The following is a 24,601-nucleotide window of genomic DNA, read 5'->3' as shown; positions in this document are numbered from 1 at the left end:
AAGAACATAATTTTTGAACAAATCTTTTGTAACAAACGTTTTTACTATCATTATTGATCAATTTATTAAAAAAAATTAAAATTACTGACCTTAATCTTTTAAACTGTAGTGCAGACCCATGAAAAGAGTACTGGCTGGTGTGAATGCATCATCCTCTTGACTTTTGATTCGCATATATCAATACATTAAACACTAACAAGTCCCCCTTTCTCATCTCATCTCATCAAAAAACATAATTACACTTAATTTCAACACTTACTCTCCTCATCTAATCCCATGCAAAGCATGCTGGGAACTAGTATGTTTCATTTGACACAAATCAATTAAATAAACTTCTGTCTTACAAATTTACGTTAGGAAAAAATGTGTAAGACTTGATGCATTAGCTCATTTTAATTCATTCAAACAAGCAGCAAAATAATGTTTTGCATGAACTGCGTAAGTGTGAACATTCTGCTAAACATCTCCATTTGTGGTCCACAGCAGGTCTGTGAGTTTAGAATGACATGAGGGTGAGTACATCATTACAGAATTATAAATGTAGCATAAAGAATTTCTTTAAACGCAATAAATTAACTTGTTTTGCAAAATTAACAACAGTGTATTTCTGCAATTACTTTTCAAAACATAACTCTGAAACTGTAACAGACTTTGAAATGCACAATCCCGCGATCTATCATCATTTACAATATAACTCACGAGGAAAGGAAGATGCATTTTATTTTCAGTGGAGGACACACGGGATCCATTCACAAACATTCGCAACGCATCTTTCATTACGTGTGCTAACGGCATGATTCCCAACTCTGATCCTGGGGACCCAAAGCACTATGCTTTTGCCTCTCTTATTTACACACAATTCAGACTATAATATCATTAGCAGAGCTGCATGAAGTGAAGTGCTGCGGGTCCCCAGGACCAGAGTTAAAAACCACTGTGCTAAAATATCACCAACATTAGTGCCATTCATACCCTGATGTCAGAAAGTACACAGAGACCACAGACAGTGTAATTTCTCATTATGGGAGTGTCTTAAATTTCACTTTAACTGTTAGTCTTCACCTTCAGATCGGAGATTCACAAACTGGATATCTGGCCATGGCTACAACGTGACATTTTGGCACCAAAGCAAAAAGAAAATGAAAAATAAGTGCCCGATCTAACTTTCCACACTCAAAAGCAAATACTGAATGTGTTCCAATGGAACATCACAAATTGTTGCTTTTCGCACATGAAAAAAAAAAGGAATACTGAACAAATACAAATACGTGACACGTCAGGGTTGAAGAGCTGAGTTTGGCTGTGCAGGAAGGGAGTAATGAAAGAAGAAAAAAACGAGACAGCTGGAAGGGCAAACACACACTCCACCTGGGGCGACACAATCCCGGTCCCTGTCTGATTTGGTCCGTCAGTCTCTAAAGGGCGGTTTGTGTGAGTGTGTCGGTGTCTCATTTGGCTTTGCCGGCGTCCTGTGTCTCTTCCTCCACCACTACAATGGGCAAATTGTGGAACTGATCATTGGCATCCAGCTGTATCTCCCCCGTCTCCTCCGTTTCGCCTTGCACTAGCTCCTCGCCTCCTTCCACCACGGTCGCGCCGCCCCCCGCATCATCGCCCTCGAGCTGCAGCTCCATGACGCTCACGCTGTGGTCGGCGGCGGCCGGGTCTATTTCGATCAGGGTGGTGTTGTCCTGGTTCTCGTCCTCTTGCACGACACTGACAATGCCCTCTTGCATCACTACCGTACCTGCCACCACCTGACCGTCCTGGGCTACACCAGCAGTAGTCGCCTTCTGCGTCAACTGGATGAGCTCGATGGGGCTCATGACCGTCCCGAGCTGTCCGTGGTCCTGCACGGCTGTGGCTCCCAGCAGCGTGAGCCCAGATGTGGGATGGAGGGTGATGGCTTCGGTTTTTCCATCTGAACCTGCGGAGATTCTCGTGAAGAGCTGCGAGCCGGCGGGGAGAGCGTGTAGGGTGACCGTATTGGATGGTTGACTGAGGCCGGCCACCGTGAACGACTGGCCAATGGAGGAAAGCGTGATCGGGGAAAGTACGGTGAACTGCTGGGGCTGGAGGGTGAAAGGCTGGGCTATGGATGTGCCGAGCACGGTGGTGGAGGCGGGCCGCTGGAGGCGGGGGCGTTTGGGAGCACGTTTGGCTGGAGGAGTGGAGGGGAGAACCAGACTGCTGAGGGCCTGTGATTGAGACAACCAGTTGAACGACTGCTGCTGCTTCTGCTCCTCTACCTGCTGTTCCAATGCTAAACATAAACACAAGAGATGGTGTTGTTTTCAAAGAATTAAAGCAATCTATGACTGGTCACACTTTAGTTTATGGACCAATTCTCACTATTAACTAACTAATAGCTTTGACTTTTGCTTCAAAAATCTCCTAATTTGCTGCTTTTTAATAGTTAGTAAGATAGCTGTTAAGTTTAGGTATGGGATAGGATTAAGGGATCTAGAATATGGTCATGCAGTAATATGTGCTTTATAAGTACTAATAAACAGCCAATATGGTAGTAATAAGCATTATAATTAATATTGAGAACTGGTCCTTAAAATAAAGTGTTACCCAGTGACTTTACCATGGTAACAAGTGTTCATATAAGCCTGATGCTTATTTCTAAACCCCCTTAATGTCCACATGAAACGGAAATTGCGATTGTCGTTTCATCCCAACTGTGACATATCAGAGTGAAACGACTTCTCGAATGAGAGAAAAAAAGTATAATTTCATTGAATTATTCACTAATTGCTGTGATGTAATGTGAGTGACAGGTTTCTGGAGGGGAGGGATTAATGTTCAGCCGTTGAGCCGGTGCAAACGTCATCAGAGAAGCAGCCCAGGCTCATTGGAATAACATGCCTCTACCTACATTTTTGCAAAACTCCAGAAAACCTACCTATGCATTTCAGTTTCCAGCTGAAATAAATAATAATGGCAGTAAAACACCAACAATGTTTGCTTAGCTCACAAATTATGATCAAAGGGGCAAATTATTGATTATGAAGGACTTATTTTCACAATGTTTGACATCAAAACACTTTTACCATAGTGCATGATTTGTAAATGAGTAAATGTTGACTTTTCAGTGTGTTGTTTTGTTTTGTTTTTATATTAATTTATTCTATCTTAATCATTTTATTATTCCATTTAATCATATAATCATTTATAATAAAATATTTTCATTTCATTGATTCATTGATTCATTAGTCATTTATATTATATTATTTTATTTTATATAATTTTTCCATTTTTGTTTAGTCTTATGATTGTGTGGTTTCAAAGCATATTTGTGTTCATGAGTAAGAGATAAGAAAATGTCTCCATTCCAAGGTTTTTAACGTCACAGGACGATGTTGTGAAGCAGTAATTTTCCATTGCTACTGTTTCTGGTGTGATAAAATGTGGTTTTGTGCTGGTCAGATGAAGTCTGAGCATTGAAACATACGCAACTAAGATTATTAGATTTCATCTCCTGCTTCTGCTCTTTTCTGGCTTTACTCAGTCAACTTCTTGGCTGATAGAAGACTGTTAATACAGTAAAATACAGTTTTGGGTACCAGTCAAGGATTTGGATATTCGACAACTTTGCTGACTAGTTGTTCTGTTTCCAGACAAAACAGATATTTTCTGACAGGATCTGGCGTATGGATTTAATATATCTGGTGTGGAAGCATGATCTAACACACTAAACTTGATCGGTAGCTCAGCTGGAACAGCATTGCACTTGTTATGTGAAGCGCTCGGGTACCAATCTCGTGAATCACAAGTCACAACAGTCAATAAAAGACTCAAAGACTCGTAGAATCAAGCTAAAATGGCATGGATGCTTTAGCAAACACGTTTTCATCCCATGTTTGCTTTTGTCAACACCACTTGTTAGATTAAGAGTAGGGTTTAGCGTAGGTGACACACTATAGAGCCTTAATCTTTTACCACCACTCACCAGACTGCCATGATACACACAACTTAAAAGAACATCGCCACATTCACTTTCACCTGTTTTGTATAAAACTGAAATGGTGCAAAGCACACATGAAGCAACGTAATATAACTTTGCAGAAATGTCACCAAAGGCATATTTTTTCAATGAGTTTAAGTCAGCATAATGTCTGTTGAGGGACCATCAAAATAAAGTGTTAGCAGATTTTAAGCAGACAGTCCACTAATACGCTACTAACTGCTAGCTGACATGTAGTTGCAAAGTTACTTATAGTGAGTAGAATGTCTAAAGTGGGCTCTCAAAATAAAGTGTTCCTCTATTCCAAATGTTTATATGCAGCTCATCCAATTAGAATGTATAGTAGGAACTACAGTAGAATCCTTCACAAAATGATTTCAATTGTGCCATATGTTTTAGAAACACTTTTAGAAAACCTGTGAATGTGAATGATGGGAATTTGTGATATAATACAGGTTCAGAAAAGTGTATTACCATACAAACATGTAACTTGTGTGAGATGACACTTGTGTTTGAGTGAGTGCGTTTTGACTGAGTTTGGAAAACGTTTCAGTGTGCCCAAAAGTTCTGGTCTGAAAACGTCCCTACTGTCTCTTGACTCACTCGTCAGTGCTCTGAGGACCTGCGTCTGCTCCGGGTCCGTCATTTGCCGCCGAACGTTCAGAATTTGTTTGATGGAGTCCAGCAGGTCAAAGACTTGTGCCAGGTTACTCAGAACCGCAATCTCTGCAAGACAGACCACATCTCACGAACAGTAATTCAGCCACATTCCACTTCCAGCACTACACTTGAATAACAACACAACCACATGGACTGAAATAAACTGACAACAAAATGACATACTAAATGTGTTTTTCATGGATCAACTTGAACAAAAGGCTACAAGACGCTCCAAAAAACCAAATGCACCTGGTGAATCTCATCAAGTCTGAAAATGTATTGAATTGGTAATTCAATTAATTCAAAAAGCTTGACAACCCTGGTATAAAGGTCTTAATGATAATAATTAAAGAGCTGCAGAGGTTGATATCTTTTCACTTAAGAGTATTTTTGTCCTGAAGATCTGAGCTGGTTCAGATGTGTTTGATTAGGGTTGGAGCTAAACTAGCACAGATGACGTACTGACCTGCGTCCTGTAGAGAGCTCTGATCGGTGCGTAGCTGAACTCCTCTCAGCAGACTCAACAGCTCTGAGTGGATATTGGACACCACCTCCCCCATCAGCCCCACCTCAGTGATACCCCTCCAGAAACTCAGCGTCTCATCTGGGGGTCACACACACAGTACAGCATTTATGACGGCATCTTCATTAACATATGTCAGTCTGTATGTCACCTTTATTTATATAGCGCTTTATAAAATACTGGTTGTGTCAAAGCAGATTTACAGTGTTATGCAGTGTCAATAAAGCAAACAATTCAATTCTGCTGTGCAGCTCTGACCACGTGACTTTCTGAAGGTTTACCTGAGATCTCAGTTGAGTCTCTTTTCTCTGGGCTTTCTACCGTGGCTGTGCTCCACTCCACCGTACCAATCACGTCTTCTTTCTTCTCCTCTACTGTGGCCGTCTGACCTCCATTACCCACAGAAACATGCCCTGCAGGACACACACACACACACACACTATGTATTAGAGTCATTCTATAATTTAGTGTACATTTCATGTACATTGATGATTATATTTTTCTTAATTTTCTTCAGATATATTATATTTTATCCAGTGAGATACTATAATCTCATACTATAATACTATTCTCATACATACATTTTGTGAACACTGTTTTTCAGTTTGCTTGAAATCGCCTTTATGTCTATTAAACTGCAGTTTTTGCAATATATGCTTTTTGAATTGATGGGTCTTGAGTTCAAAAGAATGAATGAAAAATGTTGAAGTCAAAATGATCTATATTAAATTTATTTCTACAATCTAAGTACATAGACAAACTGAGTTTGAAATGTAATCTTCTATCAAATAAGAAAATATAAGTGAGTGCCAAAGCATAGTATGTTTAAAAGTGTACGCCAGAAGTTTCCCGGATGGTCTACTATTTCCGATAGATTTCTGAAGTGTGGATCCGTGCACACTCTAATGGCTAATATTGCCCACAACAAATTGCGCTTTGGAGGAGGATTCGGTTCAGAACTACAAACATGACAATAAAGTGTTAAAAAAACTACAAAAATGCCGGAAGTAGGGAGGTTTAGAAAAAGGGGTTTGAGTTACTAATAATTAACATTTAACTCTAATATATACATATATTCATCTGCAACAACAATGTGAACTTTTAAAATATCTGTTTGGCCATTAACTGAAAAGACAAGCATACTTTTTCTACACAAAAAAATAGTGTACATACTTTTAGGACGTAGTATAGCTAGGAGAAATGGGACGCAGCTTATGTTACTAACCAAACACCCCCCCCGCAAACTAAAAAATAGTCCATCATAAAACCCTCTTGAACACATTATGGTAAATGTTCTCTTAATTGTTTCTATATGTGACCCTGGACCACAAAACCAGTCTTAAGTGTACATTTTTCAAAATTAAGCTTTCCATTGATATGTGGTTTGTTAGGATAGGACAATATTTGGCCGAGATACAACTATTTGAATATCTGGAATCTGAGGGTGCAAAAAAAAATCAAAATATGGAGAAAATCGCCTTTAAAGTTGTCCAAATGAAGTTCTTAGAAATGCATTTTAGTAATTAAAAATGAAGTTTTGATATATTTACAGTAGGAAATTTACAAAATATCTTCATGGAACATGATCTTTACTTAATATCCTAATGATTTTTGGCATACAAGAAAAATCGATCATTTTGACCCATACAATATATTTTTGGCTATTGCTACAAATATACCCCAGAGATTTAAACTGGTTTTGTGCTCCAGGGTCACATATTTGATCTCCAGTGACCTATTGTCAAGGAGTAGTAACTGCCCGTCAGCTATGTTGGATACATTGTAAAGGTTTGCAGTATTCGTATAATATTGATTCAAATAAATATTAAAATCTGAGGTTAACCTGATCAAGAAAATAACATTTATTTGACCAGACAAGGCCTGCTATTGAAATGGCAAAAAAATGGCAAAATTGTTAACTGTCAACCCATACAGTTTGTCTGTAACATAGTTGACAAACTCACCAACAGGGAAAACGTACTCGGTTACTAACGAAACCTCGGTTCCCTGAGATACCGAACGAGTACTGCGTTTGCTAAGACGCTTTGGGGAAAACTCCTTTTTCTCCGATGACTGAAGCCTCTTAATAACGCAGTGTAACTGCATGGCCATTGGTTCATGCAGTGAATAAAAAAAACTAACCAATGGCAGTGGAGCTGCACGAGCCTATGGCGACAAAGCCCGCCAGAACAGGTGGGGCCATCTGGCTATATAATCGGGCATTCTGCCGTAGGATCCTCAGGTTACTTCGACTGAAGTCGTGCAGCTACATAGCATGGAAAAGTAGGCAGTACTCATTCCGTATCTCAGGGAACCGAGGTTACGTTAGTAACCGAGTATGTTCCCTATCGATACTTCACTCGTACTGCGTCTGCTAAGACGCTTTGGGGAACCAGTACAATCCCACCATGCTATGCTAGAGGAACGACTTATACTTGAACTTGCCTTAAGCACCCAAGGGGGGCCCAGAGGGACCAATCATTTTTCAGGGAAGCCCCGCAGGAGGCAGCAGGGCCAAACTCACGGAGGTCGGCCCAGCCGGGCATAATCTTCCCAAGATAATTTAGTACAGCCTTGGAACTCAGAGAGGGCCAAGAGCATACATGAAGAAGGCAAACTCCAAGCACTGGTTTTGTCATATGACAGAGTGCCCTGTTTATGCAGAAAGGACCCGAGCCTGTAAGGCCGGGATGTCCAGATTATAAAACCTGGCAAATGTGGATGGCGAGGCCCAGCCAGCCGCGGCACAAATCTCTGAAATGGACACACCGCTAGACCAGGCCCAGGAAGAGGCAACGCCTCCAGTTGAGTGGGCTCTTACTCCCATGGGGCATTGAAGGCCCAAAGAAGAGTATGCTAGCATAATAGCATCAATTATCCATTTGGAAAGTCTCTGCTTCGTGACCAGAGCAGTGTTAATTTCGTTGACAAATTATTTTCGTCATAATTCTCGTCAACGACAATTTTTTCACTGACGACAGCGAGACGATAACGAACTAAAACTCTTTTTGAATGACAAAAACTATGACAAATATTTATTGACATTTTCTTCAACAAATAAAAACAAGACAAAAATGTTAGGGAGGGACGATTTGAGAAGGGATTCATTCAGAACGAATCTGCTGCATGGTTCGGAGGTTAGATGCGTACATATGAACCGGCGGGACATAAGCTAAAATACACTTGCTGCACGTCGCATAAAACATAAAAAAATGTCAATATGTGGGAGTAAGAGAAGAGCAGACATATGGATAAATCTGAAGACGCAAGAGAGAACTCAATTCGGTCCGGTTTTCTGAGCGCAGACACTGTAGCATGCACACAAAGGAAGCGCGTCTCACAGCGCGCGAGTACTCTCTCGAGTCGTATGAACGGAGAATTACACACAAAATGATGTAGAATTGTTCGTTTTGATGAGTATTCACATAAACACAGTTGATTATGTCTTAAGTGAACGTAAACAGTAGGGAAAACCTGTATCAGTACATTGCATCCATTGCAGCTGTGCATTCGGTTTTAAAGGGACAGCAGCTTAATTTAGTTGCTATTGTCCGAGTCATTGATGTTAATCAAGCAACAACAAAAAGACAAAATATCATGCACTGCTCTTGCCTGAAAAACTTTAGTAGCCCTAAAGATTAATCTAAATTTATTTATGGAAATAAATATGTCTGCTTGAAAGAATGAAGAATATGGTAAACAAGTTGCTATAAAAGAATGCATAATAAGCCTATATAACCATTGGCATTTCATTAAAAAGAATACCATGTTCTTGTTCTTTATGAGAAGTGGTTTTATTTAGAATTACACACAAAATGATGTAGAATTGTTCGTTTTGATGAGTATTCACATAAACACAGTTGATTATGTCTTAAGTGAACGTAAACAGTAGGGAAAACCTGTATCAGTACATTGCATCCATTGCAGCTGTGCATTCGGTTTTAAAGGGACAGCAGCTTAATTTAGTTGCTATTGTCCGAGTCATTGATGTTAATCAAGCAACAACAAAAAGACAAAATATCATGCACTGCTCTTGCCTGAAAAACTTTAGTAGCCCTAAAGATTAATCTAAATTTATTTATGGAAATAAATATGTCTGCTTGAAAGAATGAAGAATATGGTAAACAAGTTGCTATAAAAGAATGCATAATAAGCCTATATAACCATTGGCATTTCATTAAAAAGAATACCATGTTCTTGTTCTTTATGAGAAGTGGTTTTATTTAATTTTAACATAAAGGCATGCTGTGTGTCACCGCAGTTAAATCGGTATCTATCATGAGTTTGGAAATTTTAGAGAAATGCTTAATAAATGCACTGTAACTAAAACCATTAGATTTTAGCCGACTAAATTTACTGCATATTTAGTCGACTAAAACTAGACTAAAGCTAAAAACAATTCAGATGACTAAAATATGACTAAAACTAAATGGCGGTTTAGTCAAAAGACTATGACTAAACCTATATCAAAATTTGCTGTCAAAATTAACACTGGACCGGAGAACCCTTGGTGCGGCCACCGAAGCACACAAATAGCTGATCCGACTACCTGAATGGGGCGGAGCGCTCAACATAGATTTTAAACGCCCTGGCGGGGCAGAGTAAATTCAACTCTTGGTCTTGCTCCGAAGGAGGAAGCACTGATAGAGTTATTACCTGTGCTCTGAATGGAGTAGAGAGCACTTTAGGTATGTAACCATGCCTTTGTTTCAGGACGACCTTAGAGTCGTTGGGCCCGAATTTGAGGCAGGTGGTGCTCACAGATAGCACCTGCAGATCTCCCATACATTTTACCGAAGCTAACGCTAGTAGCAGACCGTTCTTAAGTGTCAGGGGATGAAGGTCAATGGACTGTAGTGGCTCAAATAGAGGGCTCTTCAGAGCCCTCAACACCGTGGGCAGATCCCATGTAGGGACAGTGATGGGGCGAGGCGGGTTGAGCCTTCTAGACCCCTTCAGAAAATGAACAACTTAGTTGTTCCTGCCCACCGATTGGCTAGCTATAGGAGTGTGAGAGGCTGCTATGGCTGCTACACAGACCTTGAGTGTGGAAGGGGAACGACCCTTATCCAACAGCTCTTGCAGGAAGGACAATATCAGAGATATGTTGCAGGAGATAGGGTCTGCGCTGCGGGCTGCACACCAGGCGGAGAAGACAGATCATTTAACGGCATAGAGGCGTCTTGTAGACGGTGTTCTAGCCTGAGAGATTGTGTTTAGCACGTTCTCGGGGAGGTTCGCAAGCTCCCATCAAGAGGCCAAAGGTGCAGAGCCCAAAGCTCGGGCTGGGGATGCCATATCATTCTGTTTGCCTGAGAGAGGAGGTCTCATCTCAGGGGAATGGGCCACGGAGCTGCTGTGAGCAGCTGGTACAATTCTGCAAACCAGTGCTGGTTCCTCCAGAGCGGGGCCACCAACAGAACACTTGTGTATCTGTTCCCTGAATAGCCTGATTACCTGCATGCACACAAAGGAAGCGCGTCTCACAGCGCGCGAGTACTCTCTCGAGTCGTATGAACGGAGAATTACACACAAAATGATGTAGAATTGTTCGTTTTGATGAGTATTCACATAAACACAGTTGATTATGTCTTAAGTGAACGTAAACAGTAGGGAAAACCTGTATCAGTACATTGCATCCATTGCAGCTGTGCATTCGGTTTTAAAGGGACAGCAGCTTAATTTAGTTGCTATTGTCCGAGTCATTGATGTTAATCAAGCAACAACAAAAAGACAAAATATCATGCACTGCTCTTGCCTGAAAAACTTTAGTAGCCCTAAAGATTAATCTAAATTTATTTATGGAAATAAATATGTCTGCTTGAAAGAATGAAGAATATGGTAAACAAGTTGCTATAAAAGAATGCATAATAAGCCTATATAACCATTGGCATTTCATTAAAAAGAATACCATGTTCTTGTTCTTTATGAGAAGTGGTTTTATTTAATTTTAACATAAAGGCATGCTGTGTGTCACCGCAGTTAAATCGGTATCTATCATGAGTTTGGAAATTTTAGAGAAATGCTTAATAAATGCACTGTAACTAAAACCATTAGATTTTAGCCGACTAAATTTACTGCATATTTAGTCGACTAAAACTAGACTAAAGCTAAAAACAATTCAGATGACTAAAATATGACTAAAACTAAATGGCGGTTTAGTCAAAAGACTATGACTAAACCTATATCAAAATTTGCTGTCAAAATTAACACTGGACCGGAGAACCCTTGGTGCGGCCACCGAAGCACACAAATAGCTGATCCGACTACCTGAATGGGGCGGAGCGCTCAACATAGATTTTAAACGCCCTGGCGGGGCAGAGTAAATTCAACTCTTGGTCTTGCTCCGAAGGAGGAAGCACTGATAGAGTTATTACCTGTGCTCTGAATGGAGTAGAGAGCACTTTAGGTATGTAACCATGCCTTTGTTTCAGGACGACCTTAGAGTCGTTGGGCCCGAATTTGAGGCAGGTGGTGCTCACAGATAGCACCTGCAGATCTCCCATACATTTTACCGAAGCTAACGCTAGTAGCAGACCGTTCTTAAGTGTCAGGGGATGAAGGTCAATGGACTGTAGTGGCTCAAATAGAGGGCTCTTCAGAGCCCTCAACACCGTGGGCAGATCCCATGTAGGGACAGTGATGGGGCGAGGCGGGTTGAGCCTTCTAGACCCCTTCAGAAAATGAACAACTTAGTTGTTCCTGCCCACCGATTGGCTAGCTATAGGAGTGTGAGAGGCTGCTATGGCTGCTACACAGACCTTGAGTGTGGAAGGGGAACGACCCTTATCCAACAGCTCTTGCAGGAAGGACAATATCAGAGATATGTTGCAGGAGATAGGGTCTGCGCTGCGGGCTGCACACCAGGCGGAGAAGACAGATCATTTAACGGCATAGAGGCGTCTTGTAGACGGTGTTCTAGCCTGAGAGATTGTGTTTAGCACGTTCTCGGGGAGGTTCGCAAGCTCCCATCAAGAGGCCAAAGGTGCAGAGCCCAAAGCTCGGGCTGGGGATGCCATATCATTCTGTTTGCCTGAGAGAGGAGGTCTCATCTCAGGGGAATGGGCCACGGAGCTGCTGTGAGCAGCTGGTACAATTCTGCAAACCAGTGCTGGTTCCTCCAGAGCGGGGCCACCAACAGAACCCTTGTGTCTCTGTTCCCTGACTCGCCTGATTACCTGCGGGATCAGAGCGGTCAAGGGAAAAGCATAAAGGAGGAGGTTGGGCAAGTCGTGGGCCAACGCGTCCCTGTCCTTCAAAAATTAATTTGGGCAATGAGAGTCTTCTGAGGCGAAGAGGTCGACCTCTGCTCTGCCGAAGATCTCCCAGATTTTCTGAACCGTTTGAGGGTGGAGCGTCCACTCCTCCGAGGGGACGTTGCTCCGAGACAGCATGTCTGCTCCTTGGTTCAAACTGCCCGGCACATGCGCTGCTCTCAGCGAGCACAAGTTGAGCTGAGCCCATTCCAAGAGGCGCTCCACCAGTGTGAAGATACGCTTCAAGGAGAGACTGCCCTGGTGATTTATATAGGACACCACCATCATGCTGTCCGAATGGACTAAAACGTGGTGTCCCCTTAGGTCTGGCAGAAAGGTGCGAAGGCCCAGACACACTGCCAGCATTTCCAGGCAGTTGATGTGAAGTCGACCTTCCTCTTTCGACCAGTGACCGAAAGCTGGTATGCAAATCGCACAGCGCTCCCCAACCTATGTTGGAGGTGTCTGTCGAGACCACCTTCCTCCTGCAGACCATTCCCAGGGGCATGCCCCGTTCCATCCACTGAGGATCTTTCCAAGGGGCCAGGGCTGTTACACAGGCCTTGTCCAACCTTGACACGAAGGCGTCCGAGACCCCAGGCGTGGGACGGAACTCGTGGTTTCAGCCAGTACTGAAGGGGCCGCATGCGGATCAGGCTCAACTGAAGTACCGGAGACACAGAGGCCATGAGGCCCAGCATCCTCTGAAACACCTTGAGAAGGTGAGAGGCTCCAACTTTGAATGAGGCTGCAAGCGGCTGAATGGCCAGCACACATTCTGGCACGGTTATCATCCTCATTTGGGTCTAAAGCTGTACCAAGGAACAATATCTGTTGGCTGGGGAACAGCACACTCTTGGTAAAATTGACCCTGAGTCCCAGTCATTCTAGGTGGCTGAGGAGGAGGGATCTGTGAGATAGTAGCTCGTCCTCTGACTGGGCCAGAATGAGCCAGTCGTCAAGGTAATTCAGAATGCGGATTCCCGTCTGTCTCAGTGGGAAAAGAGCTGCATCCATGCACTTCGTAAAAGTGCGAGGAGCTAGGGACAGTCCAAAGGGAAGGACTGTGTACTGATAAGCCACTCCCTCGAAGGCGAATCTCAACAATCGTCTGTGACGGGGGGCTATCTGGATGTGAAAGTATGCATCTTTCAGGTCCAGCGAAAAGAACCAGTCCCCTGGGCATACTTACTTGTTTCAATGTAAACATCCTGAACGGCCGTCTCAAGAGGGCGCGATTCAGGTGCCTGAGATCGAGGATGGGCCTTAGGCCGCCATCCTTCTTGGGGACAAGTAAGTAACGGCTGTAGAAGCCTGACTCACTCTAGGCTGGGGGAACCGTTTCTATGGCCCCTTTTGCCAGCAAATTCATCACCTCAGCACGTAGGACGTGTGCATCCTCACTCCGAACCGAGGTGGAGACCACGCCGCTGAATCGCGGGGGTCTTCAAGCTAATTGGAGTGTATAACATAATTTTATTATCCCCATAACCTGCCCGGCACATGCGCTGCTCTCAGCGAGCACAAGTTGAGCTGAGCCCATTCCAAGAGGCGCTCCACCAGTGTGAAGATACGCTTCAAGGAGAGACTGCCCTGGTGATTTATATAGGACACCACCATCATGCTGTCCGAATGGACTAAAACGTGGTGTCCCCTTAGGTCTGGCAGAAAGGTGCGAAGGCCCAGACACACTGCCAGCATTTCCAGGCAGTTGATGTGAAGTCGACCTTCCTCTTTCGACCAGTGACCGAAAGCTGGTATGCAAATCGCACAGCGCTCCCCAACCTATGTTGGAGGTGTCTGTCGAGACCACCTTCCTCCTGCAGACCATTCCCAGGGGCATGCCCCGTTCCATCCACTGAGGATCTTTCCAAGGGGCCAGGGCTGTTACACAGGCCTTGTCCAACCTTGACACGAAGGCGTCCGAGACCCCAGGCGTGGGACGGAACTCGTGGTTTCAGCCAGTACTGAAGGGGCCGCATGCGGATCAGGCTCAACTGAAGTACCGGAGACACAGAGGCCATGAGGCCCAGCATCCTCTGAAACACCTTGAGAAGGTGAGAGGCTCCAACTTTGAATGAGGCTGCAAGCGGCTGAATGGCCAGCACACATTCTGTCCTTCAAAATTTAATTTGGGCAATGAGAGTCTTCTGAGGCGAAGAGGTCGACCTCTGCCCTGCCGAAGATCTCCCAGATTTTCTGAACCGTTTGAGGGTGGAGCGTCCACTCCTCCGAGGGGACGTTGCTCCGAGACAGCATGTCTGCTCCTTGGTTCAAACTGCCCGGCACATGCGCTGCTCTCAGCGAGCACAAGTTGAGCTGAGCCCATTCCAAGAGGCGCTCCACCAGTGTGAAGATACGCTTCAAGGAGAGACTGCCCTGGTGATTTATATAGGACACCACCATCATGCTGTCCGAATGGACTAAAACGTGGTGTCCCCTTAGGTCTGGTAGAAAGGTGCGAAGGCCCAGACACACTGCCAGCATTTCCAGGCAGTTGATGTGAAGTCGACCTTCCTCTTTCGACCAGTGACCGAAAGCTGGTATGCAAATCGCACAGCGCTCCCCAACCTATGTTGGAGGTGTCTGTCGAGACCACCTTCCTCCTGCAGACCATTCCCAGGGGCATGCCCCGTTCCATCCACTGAGGATCTTTCCAAGGGGCCAGGGCTGTTACACAGGCCTTGTCCAACCTTGACACGAAGGCGTCCGAGACCCCAGGCGTGGGACGGAACTCGTGGTTTCAGCCAGTACTGAAGGGGCCGCATGCGGATCAGGCTCAACTGAAGTACCGGAGACACAGAGGCCATGAGGCCCAGCATCCTCTGAAACACCTTGAGAAGGTGAGAGGCTCCAACTTTGAATGAGGCTGCAAGCGGCTGAATGGCCAGCACACATTCTGGCACGGTTATCATCCTCATTTGGGTCTAAAGCTGTACCAAGGAACAATATCTGTTGGCTGGGGAACAGCACACTCTTGGTAAAATTGACCCTGAGTCCCAGTCATTCTAGGTGGCTGAGGAGGAGGGATCTGTGAGATAGTAGCTCGTCCTCTGACTGGGCCAGAATGAGCCAGTCGTCAAGGTAATTCAGAATGCGGATTCCCGTCTGTCTCAGTGGGAAAAGAGCTGCATCCATGCACTTCGTAAAAGTGCGAGGAGCTAGGGACAGTCCAAAGGGAAGGACTGTGTACTGATAAGCCACTCCCTCGAAGGCGAATCTCAACAATCGTCTGTGACGGGGGGCTATCTGGATGTGAAAGTATGCATCTTTCAGGTCCAGCGAAAAGAACCAGTCCCCTGGGCATACTTACTTGTTTCAATGTAAACATCCTGAACGGCCGTCTCAAGAGGGCGCGATTCAGGTGCCTGAGATCGAGGATGGGCCTTAGGCCGCCATCCTTCTTGGGGACAAGTAAGTAACGGCTGTAGAAGCCTGACTCACTCTAGGCTGGGGGAACCGTTTCTATGGCCCCTTTTGCCAGCAAATTCATCACCTCAGCACGTAGGACGTGTGCATCCTCACTCCGAACCGAGGTGGAGACCACGCCGCTGAATCGCGGGGGTCTTCAAGCTAATTGGAGTGTATAACATAATTTTATTATCCCCATAACTCAGTCTGACACTCCAGGGATGGCCTGCCAGGCCTCGGCCCGTGTGGCAAGGGGTTGGATTGGTTTGAGCGGTGGGCCGCCCAATGGGGACCTGATGCTCGGAATGAGTAGAAGAGGAAATTTGCTCTCTTTTTGAAAATGTTTGTTTTATTTTCCTTGCTATAACAGCGGCTGGTTGTGTGGACGTGATTAGAATGTGCCCCATGTTCACAACAGTATTTTTGGTCACAAACACACTGCCACCGGCACCCGGAACTGAACAGGGTTCTTGGAGGCACAACAGAAGCTGTTTGGGGGGGTGGTCTGGCTACAGCGAGACTTGGCCCCTTCCTCTTCCTGTCCCGCAAATCAGGATGACGCCTGAGGCACAGGGTCCAATGCTATCATGGGTCGGGGGCCCTGGCGTTTAGGAAACGGGTAGCTTCTGGCCAAGCGGGAGCGTCAACGAGGCTCGGGCTTAGGAGCCGTGAGAGCAGCTGGTGGTGCAGGCTTTGCGGGATGCTGAGTCGGCTCATTCTTGGGGCGACTGGAAGCAGCTGTCGAACTGGAGCGCTTTGGCAAGTGTTGCATTGCCTGGGACGACTTCTGTGCAGTGGTAAAGCATTCCGCGAAACCCTCAACTGCAGGCCCAAACAGGCCAGTAGGGGAAACCAGGGAGTCGAGGAAGGGAACCTTATCCGCATCCTTGATCTCCGTGAGGTTTAACCATAGATGGCGCTCAAGCACCACTAGGCTGGCCATGGATCTCCCAATTGCCTGCGCTGTCATCTTGGTGGCGCATAGAGCCAGGTCGGTCGCACTGCGCAGCTCCTTAAAAGCTGCAGGGTCTGGCCAGATGGTCTGGGCAGATGGATATCCATGCAACGGAGGAGCTTGGCCTGGAAGACTGCCATGGAATGAAGTGCTGAGGCTGCTTGTCCAGCCGACGAGTAGGCTCGTTCGGCGAGAGTTGAAGTCGTCCTACACGGCTTGGATGGGTGGGCGGCCTTTGCCTTCCAGCCGTTAGCCGTGGGCGGGCAGAGATGCGCGGCCACTGACTCATCCAGGGGAGGAAGTCTGTCGTAGCCCTTTTCTTCGGCGCCGTCGACAGACGAGAGGGCGGACGAAGATGAGGCAAGAAGGCAGGCCGAGTAGGGGGCGTACCAAGACTTGGTGATCTCATTGTGGACCTCGGGGAAGAATGGTGAAGCTCGTTGTCGAAGGGCCTGAAGGTGCCAGGGCAAGAACCACTCATCCAAGCGGCTGCAGGTGGGCTCCTCCTCCACAGCTTTAGACAGGACACGGAATAGTTCAGCATCCATGCCCGTGCTGGCTGCGCTGGGCTGTGCAGATGGCAGGGGGGCGGGGTCGACAGACGAGCCCGACAGCTCTTCTGCATCTGAAGCCACCAACGACATGCTGTCACACTCGCTCCCACCAAACGAAATCAGATCGCTCGCAGCCGCAGAGGGACGCTGGTCCGAAAGGGAGAAGTGGACAGGTGAAGCCTCTCTAAGTGGAGAGAGAGTGAGGCCCGCAGGGGCTCAGCCGGCATGGGCTCACTGGTCACCGAGCGCCGAGTTCCTCTGCCCCACTGCTTTTTCCTCACAGGTTCCTGGGAGGAAGAAAGCGGGAGGGCGCGAGGGGCGGAGTCGCTCTCTGAAAAGAAAGCTTTCCGCGAGCGCAGTGTGTGTGTGTGTGTGTGTGTGTCTGTGTGCGTGTGTCTGTGTCTGTGTGCGTGTGTTCTGACCCTGAGCTGTGGTGGTTGTGCTGAGTCCACTGCCATCCGGTGGGAAGCGCGTGTTGTTGATCAGCAGGTCAAATTTGGTGCTACGGCAGGTGTTTGTGCAGAGAGTGCTGTGCTGATAGAAATCCAGCTGACCCGAGTCCATCATCTTCCTTCATGACACACACACAAAGCTTTTAGAGGTTACGATCAATACTCAGAAAATCAAAGAATGTGCAGGAACTGGAGGATTTTTCTGAAGAAAAATGGGCAGTTGAACTGCTCAGGACAAACAAGAGACTCATGAACAACTATCACAAAACATCAAAACAGTCATGCATCATTCCGGTCACAGACAGTTAAATTTTTGAATGCGGCAATTTTTATAAATTAATTTATTTTGTCTTGCGGAGTGTATGTAAACATCTGTTATGTGAAATAGCTTAATCAGGACAGTACTACATTTAAAAAAAAAAAAAGATCCCTTTTATTTTAAAATTATTAAAATGTTGCATATTCTGCAATGAAACTTATGTGCAGAACTGTAGCTTAGGATACTTTTGCAGCGTGTCAGAGACGGAGATTCACCAATTACTGTTTACATTAATTGCCTGTTACATGTTTAAATCAAATAAATGACATTAAAATCCAAAGTAATGACTTTGATCATCAAAATTAATTTTCAGATGTAACTATAATTTGATTACCACCTATCTAAAATGTAACTGTATATTGTATAATGTATTTTGTATTTTAAATGCATAACCAAGTTACATGTATTCCGTTACTCCCCTACCCTGCGCACCAGTGACAGCTTTTGTAACTTTTTGTCTGAGAGTGTACAGAAAACTAATAAGAGTAACATGTAGTAAAATCTGTAACTCTTGTGCTGTGTGTAGCACCTACTGCTCTGCAGATCCATCTGAACAATCACAGTTTTAAGATGCGTCACATAATCATTGCTCTGCGAAAGTTCAAGGGTGGAATCCAGTCATTTTAATAGGGATCCACACATATGGAAGCTTCACGCGAGGAAGACTTGCACACATTCAAGTTGAAAGCTGAAAAAAGCTGCATGATTTGAAAGTGATTCTTTGTGAGCTGTGCTTCATACATCGCTATGGTACTGACAATTAACCTTTTTTGTCCTTGAAAATTTGCTGAAATGTATCCAATTTTGTTTAAAGCAGTAAATTCAGTCTGATCTGAACAATCTGAGTGGCACGTTTGAGTGCAGTGTTTTATGCATCTATCACAATACAGCTTTGCAAAGAGATTGTTGTTGAAGGATGAGGCTGTATATTGGACTCAACAGAGTATATCTGCAGCTTGTAAAACAGTGCAGAAAAGTTACTCATTTTACATGCATAGGTGCCTTTTTCATAGAAATAGTCATGAAAAACTAATGCATTACAAGTAATGTGAGTTACATAATCAGATTACTTTTTCAAGTAACTAGTAAAGTAACTCATTACTTTTTAATTTACAAGAAAATATCTGAGTTACTTTATCAAAGAAGTAGCGCCAGTTACTTTGTTTCTCATGTACTGACTGACAGCTCTCCTGTCCTCATGTTGAGAGAAATCAGGAGTGAGTGCAGAGATGTTGTGTGTGAACATGATCTTACTGTAGATCTAGACTAAATGTGAACATGCATTTATTCATCTCACTTGCACAAAAACAGACTCACTATTCCCCAAAATGAATAAAAACAGTAAAACTGGATCATCGAAGGCCAGAAGCAAATACATTGGTTAATAGAATGGGATTAAATACATAAAGGATATTTGTGAGGTTTAACATTTAATTATTGCAGTTTTGCATCATATTCTGAGTTGCATTATTTTTATTCATTTTGAGGAATATTGAATCTGTTTTTTTTTTTTTTTTTGTGAGTGAGATGAGTTAATGCATATTCATATTTATTTTAGAACTACAGTACCATCTTCTGATTTCTCTCAACATGGGGACAGGAGAGCTGTCAACCAATAAATAATAATAACTTGCGTTACTTATTTGAAAAAGTAACTCAGATATTATCTTGTAAATTAAAAAGTAATGCGTTACATTACTAGTTACTTGGAAAAAAGTAATCCGATTACATAACTCGCGTTACTTGTAATGTGTTACCCGCAACACTGATTACAAGTGCCTTTAAAGCACAAAAATGCATCTAACATTACAAACGGATCTCTCAAATAAAATAAAGCATTGCAAAATGTATGAAATGCGGAAAGGCTGAGCATACCTGAGCATAATGCCACCCATTCGGATCGCTCGCTTCCAGTCCTTCAAGGTGGCTTTCCCCGACATGTGCACAAACTGCTTTGGACTAATCAACTGATCCTCATACTGCGGAGAAACAGAGAAAGCCAGATTAAACACATTTCCAGCGGTTATCTGCATCATTAGGCTCTACACGACACCAACCTTCACACATTTGACGTTGATTCCCGGGCAGACAAACTTCTTGAATAGAAGGATGGCTTTACTCTCGCCGCATGTAATAGGATAACCAAGCTCCAAACCCGCTCCTTCAGCAGACGCCTCATCTGAACAAACACACACACGTCAACAACAGTTTATTGTGGCAGAAAAATTGCATAAAGTGTATTTAGTGACAGAAAGTGAAGTGTAATCCGCTGCTTGGAGAGAGCTGATAAATTTGAGCAGACAGCATTTACAGCTGCAGGAAACTACAGAATGATTACAGCTAATAATTATGAATTAAAGACCGTTTAAACTACATGAGCTGCGCACAGAGCTGGATAGATTACTTACAAATTGTAAATTTATTACTAATTACAGAATATATGATGAAAACTTTTTAGGGAATCTGACTACTTTTAGATTACTTTTTATTGAACTTGTTTTAAATTTACCATTAAATGTACCATATTGATATAAAAAAAGCAAAGGGGAATATATATATATATATATATTCAATTTTTCAATATCACCATCATAAAATGCATTAAACATTACATTAGGGTTTCCCAAACTGGGCTTAATGTAAGAACTGCAAGTTGATAAAAGGCTAATAATTAATTAAATAAATAATACAAATGTAAAGTACAAATTATTTGAACACTGAAAATTGAACTATTTTATCTGTTTACCTGCATGTGACCCAACCGACATCAGAGAACTGTAAACATGTGAATGTGTATGGTAACTTGCATAATTATTTGTTTCATACACGGTCTGATAGCTTGAGAGGTGTTTTTTCCCCCTTCAAATTCAAAAGCATGCTTTGCACATTTATTTTACACAATATTTGTGAACATAGGCAAAGCTAAAAGGTATGACACACAGTAGGATTTTTAGAAAGGAAAATTCAAAAGACACAAAAAAAAAAGACGAATCTACAAATCAATAAATTCAGAACAATTTACTGGCATTGTGTGTATAATATGTAATCATGTAATCCATAAAAAGTAACTGTAACCTGATTATGACCATAATAAAATGTAATATTCTCGAATTACAAGTACTTCATATTTGGAATCTGATTACATAATCCAGATTACATGTAATCCCAGCACTGGCTGTGCAAGACCTGCTGTCATAATACAAAGAATACAATCACCACTAACAGGTTTTGGGACATGGTTACCTTGTGTCTCCACTGCCTCAACTGCAGCATCTGTCTCACTGCTTTCATCTCCAAGCCTATCAAACATAAAGCATCCATCTATAACGTCAAGCTACAGTGGTTTCAGTCCTTTTCGATTGAATCATGTGTGTACTATGACAGATGTGAAGTATTATATGTTTGTCGTCACACTCACCCAGCTGTGATGGGCTGCAGCTGCAGGATCATCTGAGTCTTGCTTTGGCTGTCAGGATCTGCATCCTCTTCCTCAGCGCTCTTCACCTCCACCATGTCCTCCACGGACACAGTGACTTCGGTCTCTGCCATAGCCTTAACACTGAGGAGTATGACAGTCCTGGGGAATATTTTAGATTTTACACTACCAGTCAACACTTTGTAATAATTACTATTCTTAATATTTATAAAAGAAGAATTTAAAATGTAATTTATTTCTGTGAGCAAAGCTGTTTTTACTGAGCATAAGAGACTTCTTTCAAAAATATTGAAAAACATCGTAATAATTTCAAACTTTTCACTGGCAGTCTATAATAATAATAATAATAATAACAACAACAATATACATTTACATTGTTTTTTTTGTCTGATTACAGTATATTTCAGAAGTAGATGTTTTGTTTAATAAGTCAAATGGCATTTGAACACATTTTATTTTCTTAATACATGGTCCTGGTCTTCCTGGGCACAAATCCTTTGTTCATGTTATTCTAAAAATGTTTTTAAATCAATCATAAAAATGTTTTAACATGCTCCACCTGTTAAGCAACATAAACACATAAAACTTCACAAGCAAGCAATGGCGACATACGTCGACATGGAAAACTTCCAAACACCATTGAAGACTTCAGTGCTTTAAGCCTTTAAATGTTGATATGCTTTTCTTAACAGAAATGAATTGAAGCACCAAGAATAACGATCATTGGCAGCCTCAGGTTATAAAAATAAAGAAAAAAACACAAGGCCTATGGTTTATATTAATTACATTTACATTAAGTCATTTAGCAGACACTTTTATCCAAAGTGACTTACAAATGAGGACAATAAAAGCAGTCAAAACTAACAAAAGAGCAACAATATATAAGTGCAAATGACAAGTCTCGGTTAGCCTAACACAGTACATGTAGCAAGGTGTATATATATATATATATATATATATATATACAGTGGATACGGAAAGTATTCAGACCCCCTTAAATTTTTCACTCTTTGTTATATTGCAGCCATTTGCTAAAATCATTTAAGTTATTTTTTTTCCTCATTAATGTACACACAGCACCCCATATTGACAGAAAAACACAGAAAATTCAACTCAAATTGTGAAACTCGTGTATTAAATAAATTCAATGCACACAGACTGAAGTAGTTTAAGTCTTTGGTTATTTTAATTGTGATGATTTTGGCTCACATTTAACAAAAACCCACCAATTCACCATCTCAACAAATTAGAATATGGTGACATGCCAATCACAGCTAATCAACTCTAAACACCTGCAAAGGTATCCTAGCCTTCAAAATGGTCTCAGGATGGAATGAGAGGTAGAGTTGAGTGTCATCAGCATACAGTGAAATGAAAAGCCATGTTTCTGAATGACAGAACCTAGTGACACCATGTAGACAGAGAAGAGAAGTGGTCCAAGTACTGAGCCCTGAGGCACACCAGTATCTAGATGTTGCGACTTGGACACCTCACCTCTCCAAGATACCTTGAAGGACCTATCTGAGAGGTAAGACTCAAACCACTGGCGTGCGGTTCCTGAGATGCCCTGCCAATAGGGTTGACAGGAGGATCTGCTGGTTCACCGTGTCAAAAGCAGCATAAATGCATAATAATAAATACAAAACGAAAATATATTTTCAAATGCTGTTATTATTTATTTGTAAATGTATCAAGTTATTGCTCATCTGTCTAATGAAGACTAATGATAGCTGTCTGCGCACCATGGACATAGCATGGTTTTTGGAAATGATACCACGGTAACACCATGCTATGCTCTGAATTGTTGCAGTAAGTATCGTTAAACACCACAGTAACGATCTGAAACCACTTCCATTCACCAGGCTGAGAACATGCTCTACTACAGTACCACAGCGGCTCGCATCAGCCCCCACACGCCGTCAAAACAAGACTTTGCAAACTAAAACACGACTAGTGTTTGAGAGCGATCTATCACGCGTTAACACTATCTGGCGTAACTATGGTATGTTGGCGGAAACTATGTTGGTTGCCATGGTGAATGTTTCTAAGCGACTGCACTTCTCGCAAGTGTCGGGGTCTTCGGCGGCTAATTCGGTTAGCATATTAGCTCTTCACGTTGCGCCATTTCGTTCTCACTCGTCCGCTGGTCGCGATGCTAGCGCGCTATGCTAACCCGCACTGTTTGTTTGTTTGTTTGGGGCGGATGTGTGTACAGACAAGCCGCAGCTTCGCCAACACGTCGCGCGCGGCTGCTCCACGCAGGGCTCGCTGGCCGTAATGACGCGCTGGCGTCGCGCCGCGGTGCTCTGTTCTCGTGACGTCTCCCGTGCGGCGGCACGCACACACACGACGAGACGCTCCTCCGCCGTCCGACGGGGCTTCCGCCGCCGCGCGAGTCGCGAACACTTCTAAGAGGATCCGCGCTGCGCGGTTGTGTTTATCCGTCACGTTTGAGAGCGTGCAGTGCGCCGGACCGGCCTTACCGTTTAGCTCGCGCTCTGTGTCATCCTTACATAGCGAGCGGCTCGCGCGAAGAAACATGCGCAGTGTGTGGAGCTACACTTCCTGCTGCACGCGCGACTGCTCTGCTGAAGCACACCAGCTTATGCGAGACCTGCACGAGCCGGGACAGTTTTAAACAGGGCAAAGTCATGCTGCAGTTTTAAAAAGTTATTTTTTATTTATCAAGTCCCCTCTTCCGGATTTCACAGGCTGAATACTGTTCGCGTCTGCTTGTGTGGAATATATATATATATGTTATAGCTCCTATATATACATATGTATATTGGTACCACAGTAAAATGATAGAAATACCATACTGGAGATAGTTCTACACTAACATTAGGTATGCAAGCAGCTGCAACAAATCCAAACCTCTTAAGAACAATTTTTTCCATGTCTTTACATTGTTTCGAGCATTAAAAATAATGAAGAAATATATATTTCATTCATAAGTTATGCTATGTCGTCGGTAGAGGACATCGGGACTCAATTCCTTTAAAGAAATATATAAAAACATGCATAGGCCAAAACAATAGATCTTTTAACTCACCAATACATTTTTA

General features: G+C 43.3%; 1 protein-coding gene across 2 annotated transcripts; it reads right to left on the bottom strand.

Moving 5' to 3' along the window:
• Positions 1-221: 221 nt before the first annotated feature.
• gmeb1 (glucocorticoid modulatory element binding protein 1) lies at positions 222-24,089 on the bottom strand. 2 transcript variants are annotated; one of them, XM_016286490.1, is made up of 10 exons: positions 24,020-24,089; positions 21,519-21,677; positions 21,344-21,399; positions 20,158-20,279; positions 19,976-20,079; positions 17,752-17,900; positions 5,435-5,566; positions 5,097-5,234; positions 4,574-4,696; positions 222-2,263 (listed from the first exon to the last, which is right to left on the bottom strand). In XM_016286490.1, exons 2-10 carry the CDS (start codon positions 21,647-21,649, stop codon positions 1,449-1,451), a joined length of 1,770 nt encoding a protein of 589 aa, XP_016141976.1. In that variant the 5' UTR covers positions 21,650-21,677; positions 24,020-24,089; the 3' UTR covers positions 222-1,448. The 2 variants fall into 2 exon arrangements, with proteins under 2 accessions (XP_016141976.1, XP_016141977.1); XM_016286491.1 differs by lacking the exon at positions 24,020-24,089 and having other exon boundaries at positions 21,519-21,721.
• Positions 24,090-24,601: the final 512 nt, after the last annotated feature.

This window comes from Sinocyclocheilus grahami, unplaced genomic scaffold (genome assembly GCF_001515645.1).
Source record: "Sinocyclocheilus grahami isolate Dianchi unplaced genomic scaffold, SAMN03320097.WGS_v1.1 scaffold210.1, whole genome shotgun sequence".
Taxonomy (NCBI): Eukaryota; Metazoa; Chordata; class Actinopteri; order Cypriniformes; family Cyprinidae; genus Sinocyclocheilus; species Sinocyclocheilus grahami.
This window is presented reverse-complemented; position numbering and strand designations above follow the sequence as displayed.

What these genes read in the sequence shown, in the direction of transcription:
- gmeb1 (XM_016286490.1), bottom strand. Translation starts at nt 21,649, where the DNA reads ATGGCAGAGACCGAAGTCACTGTGTCCGTGGAGGACATGGTGGAGGTG. An exon ending in CTGCAGCCCATCACAGCTGG is followed by an intron (nt 21,400 to 21,518) that starts GTGAGTGTGACG and finishes TATGTTTGATAG; the next exon opens with GCTTGGAGATGAAAGCAGTG. An exon ending in GAGCTCTCTACAGGACGCAG is followed by an intron (nt 4,697 to 5,096) that starts GTCAGTACGTCA and finishes TCTGTCTTGCAG; the next exon opens with AGATTGCGGTTCTGAGTAAC.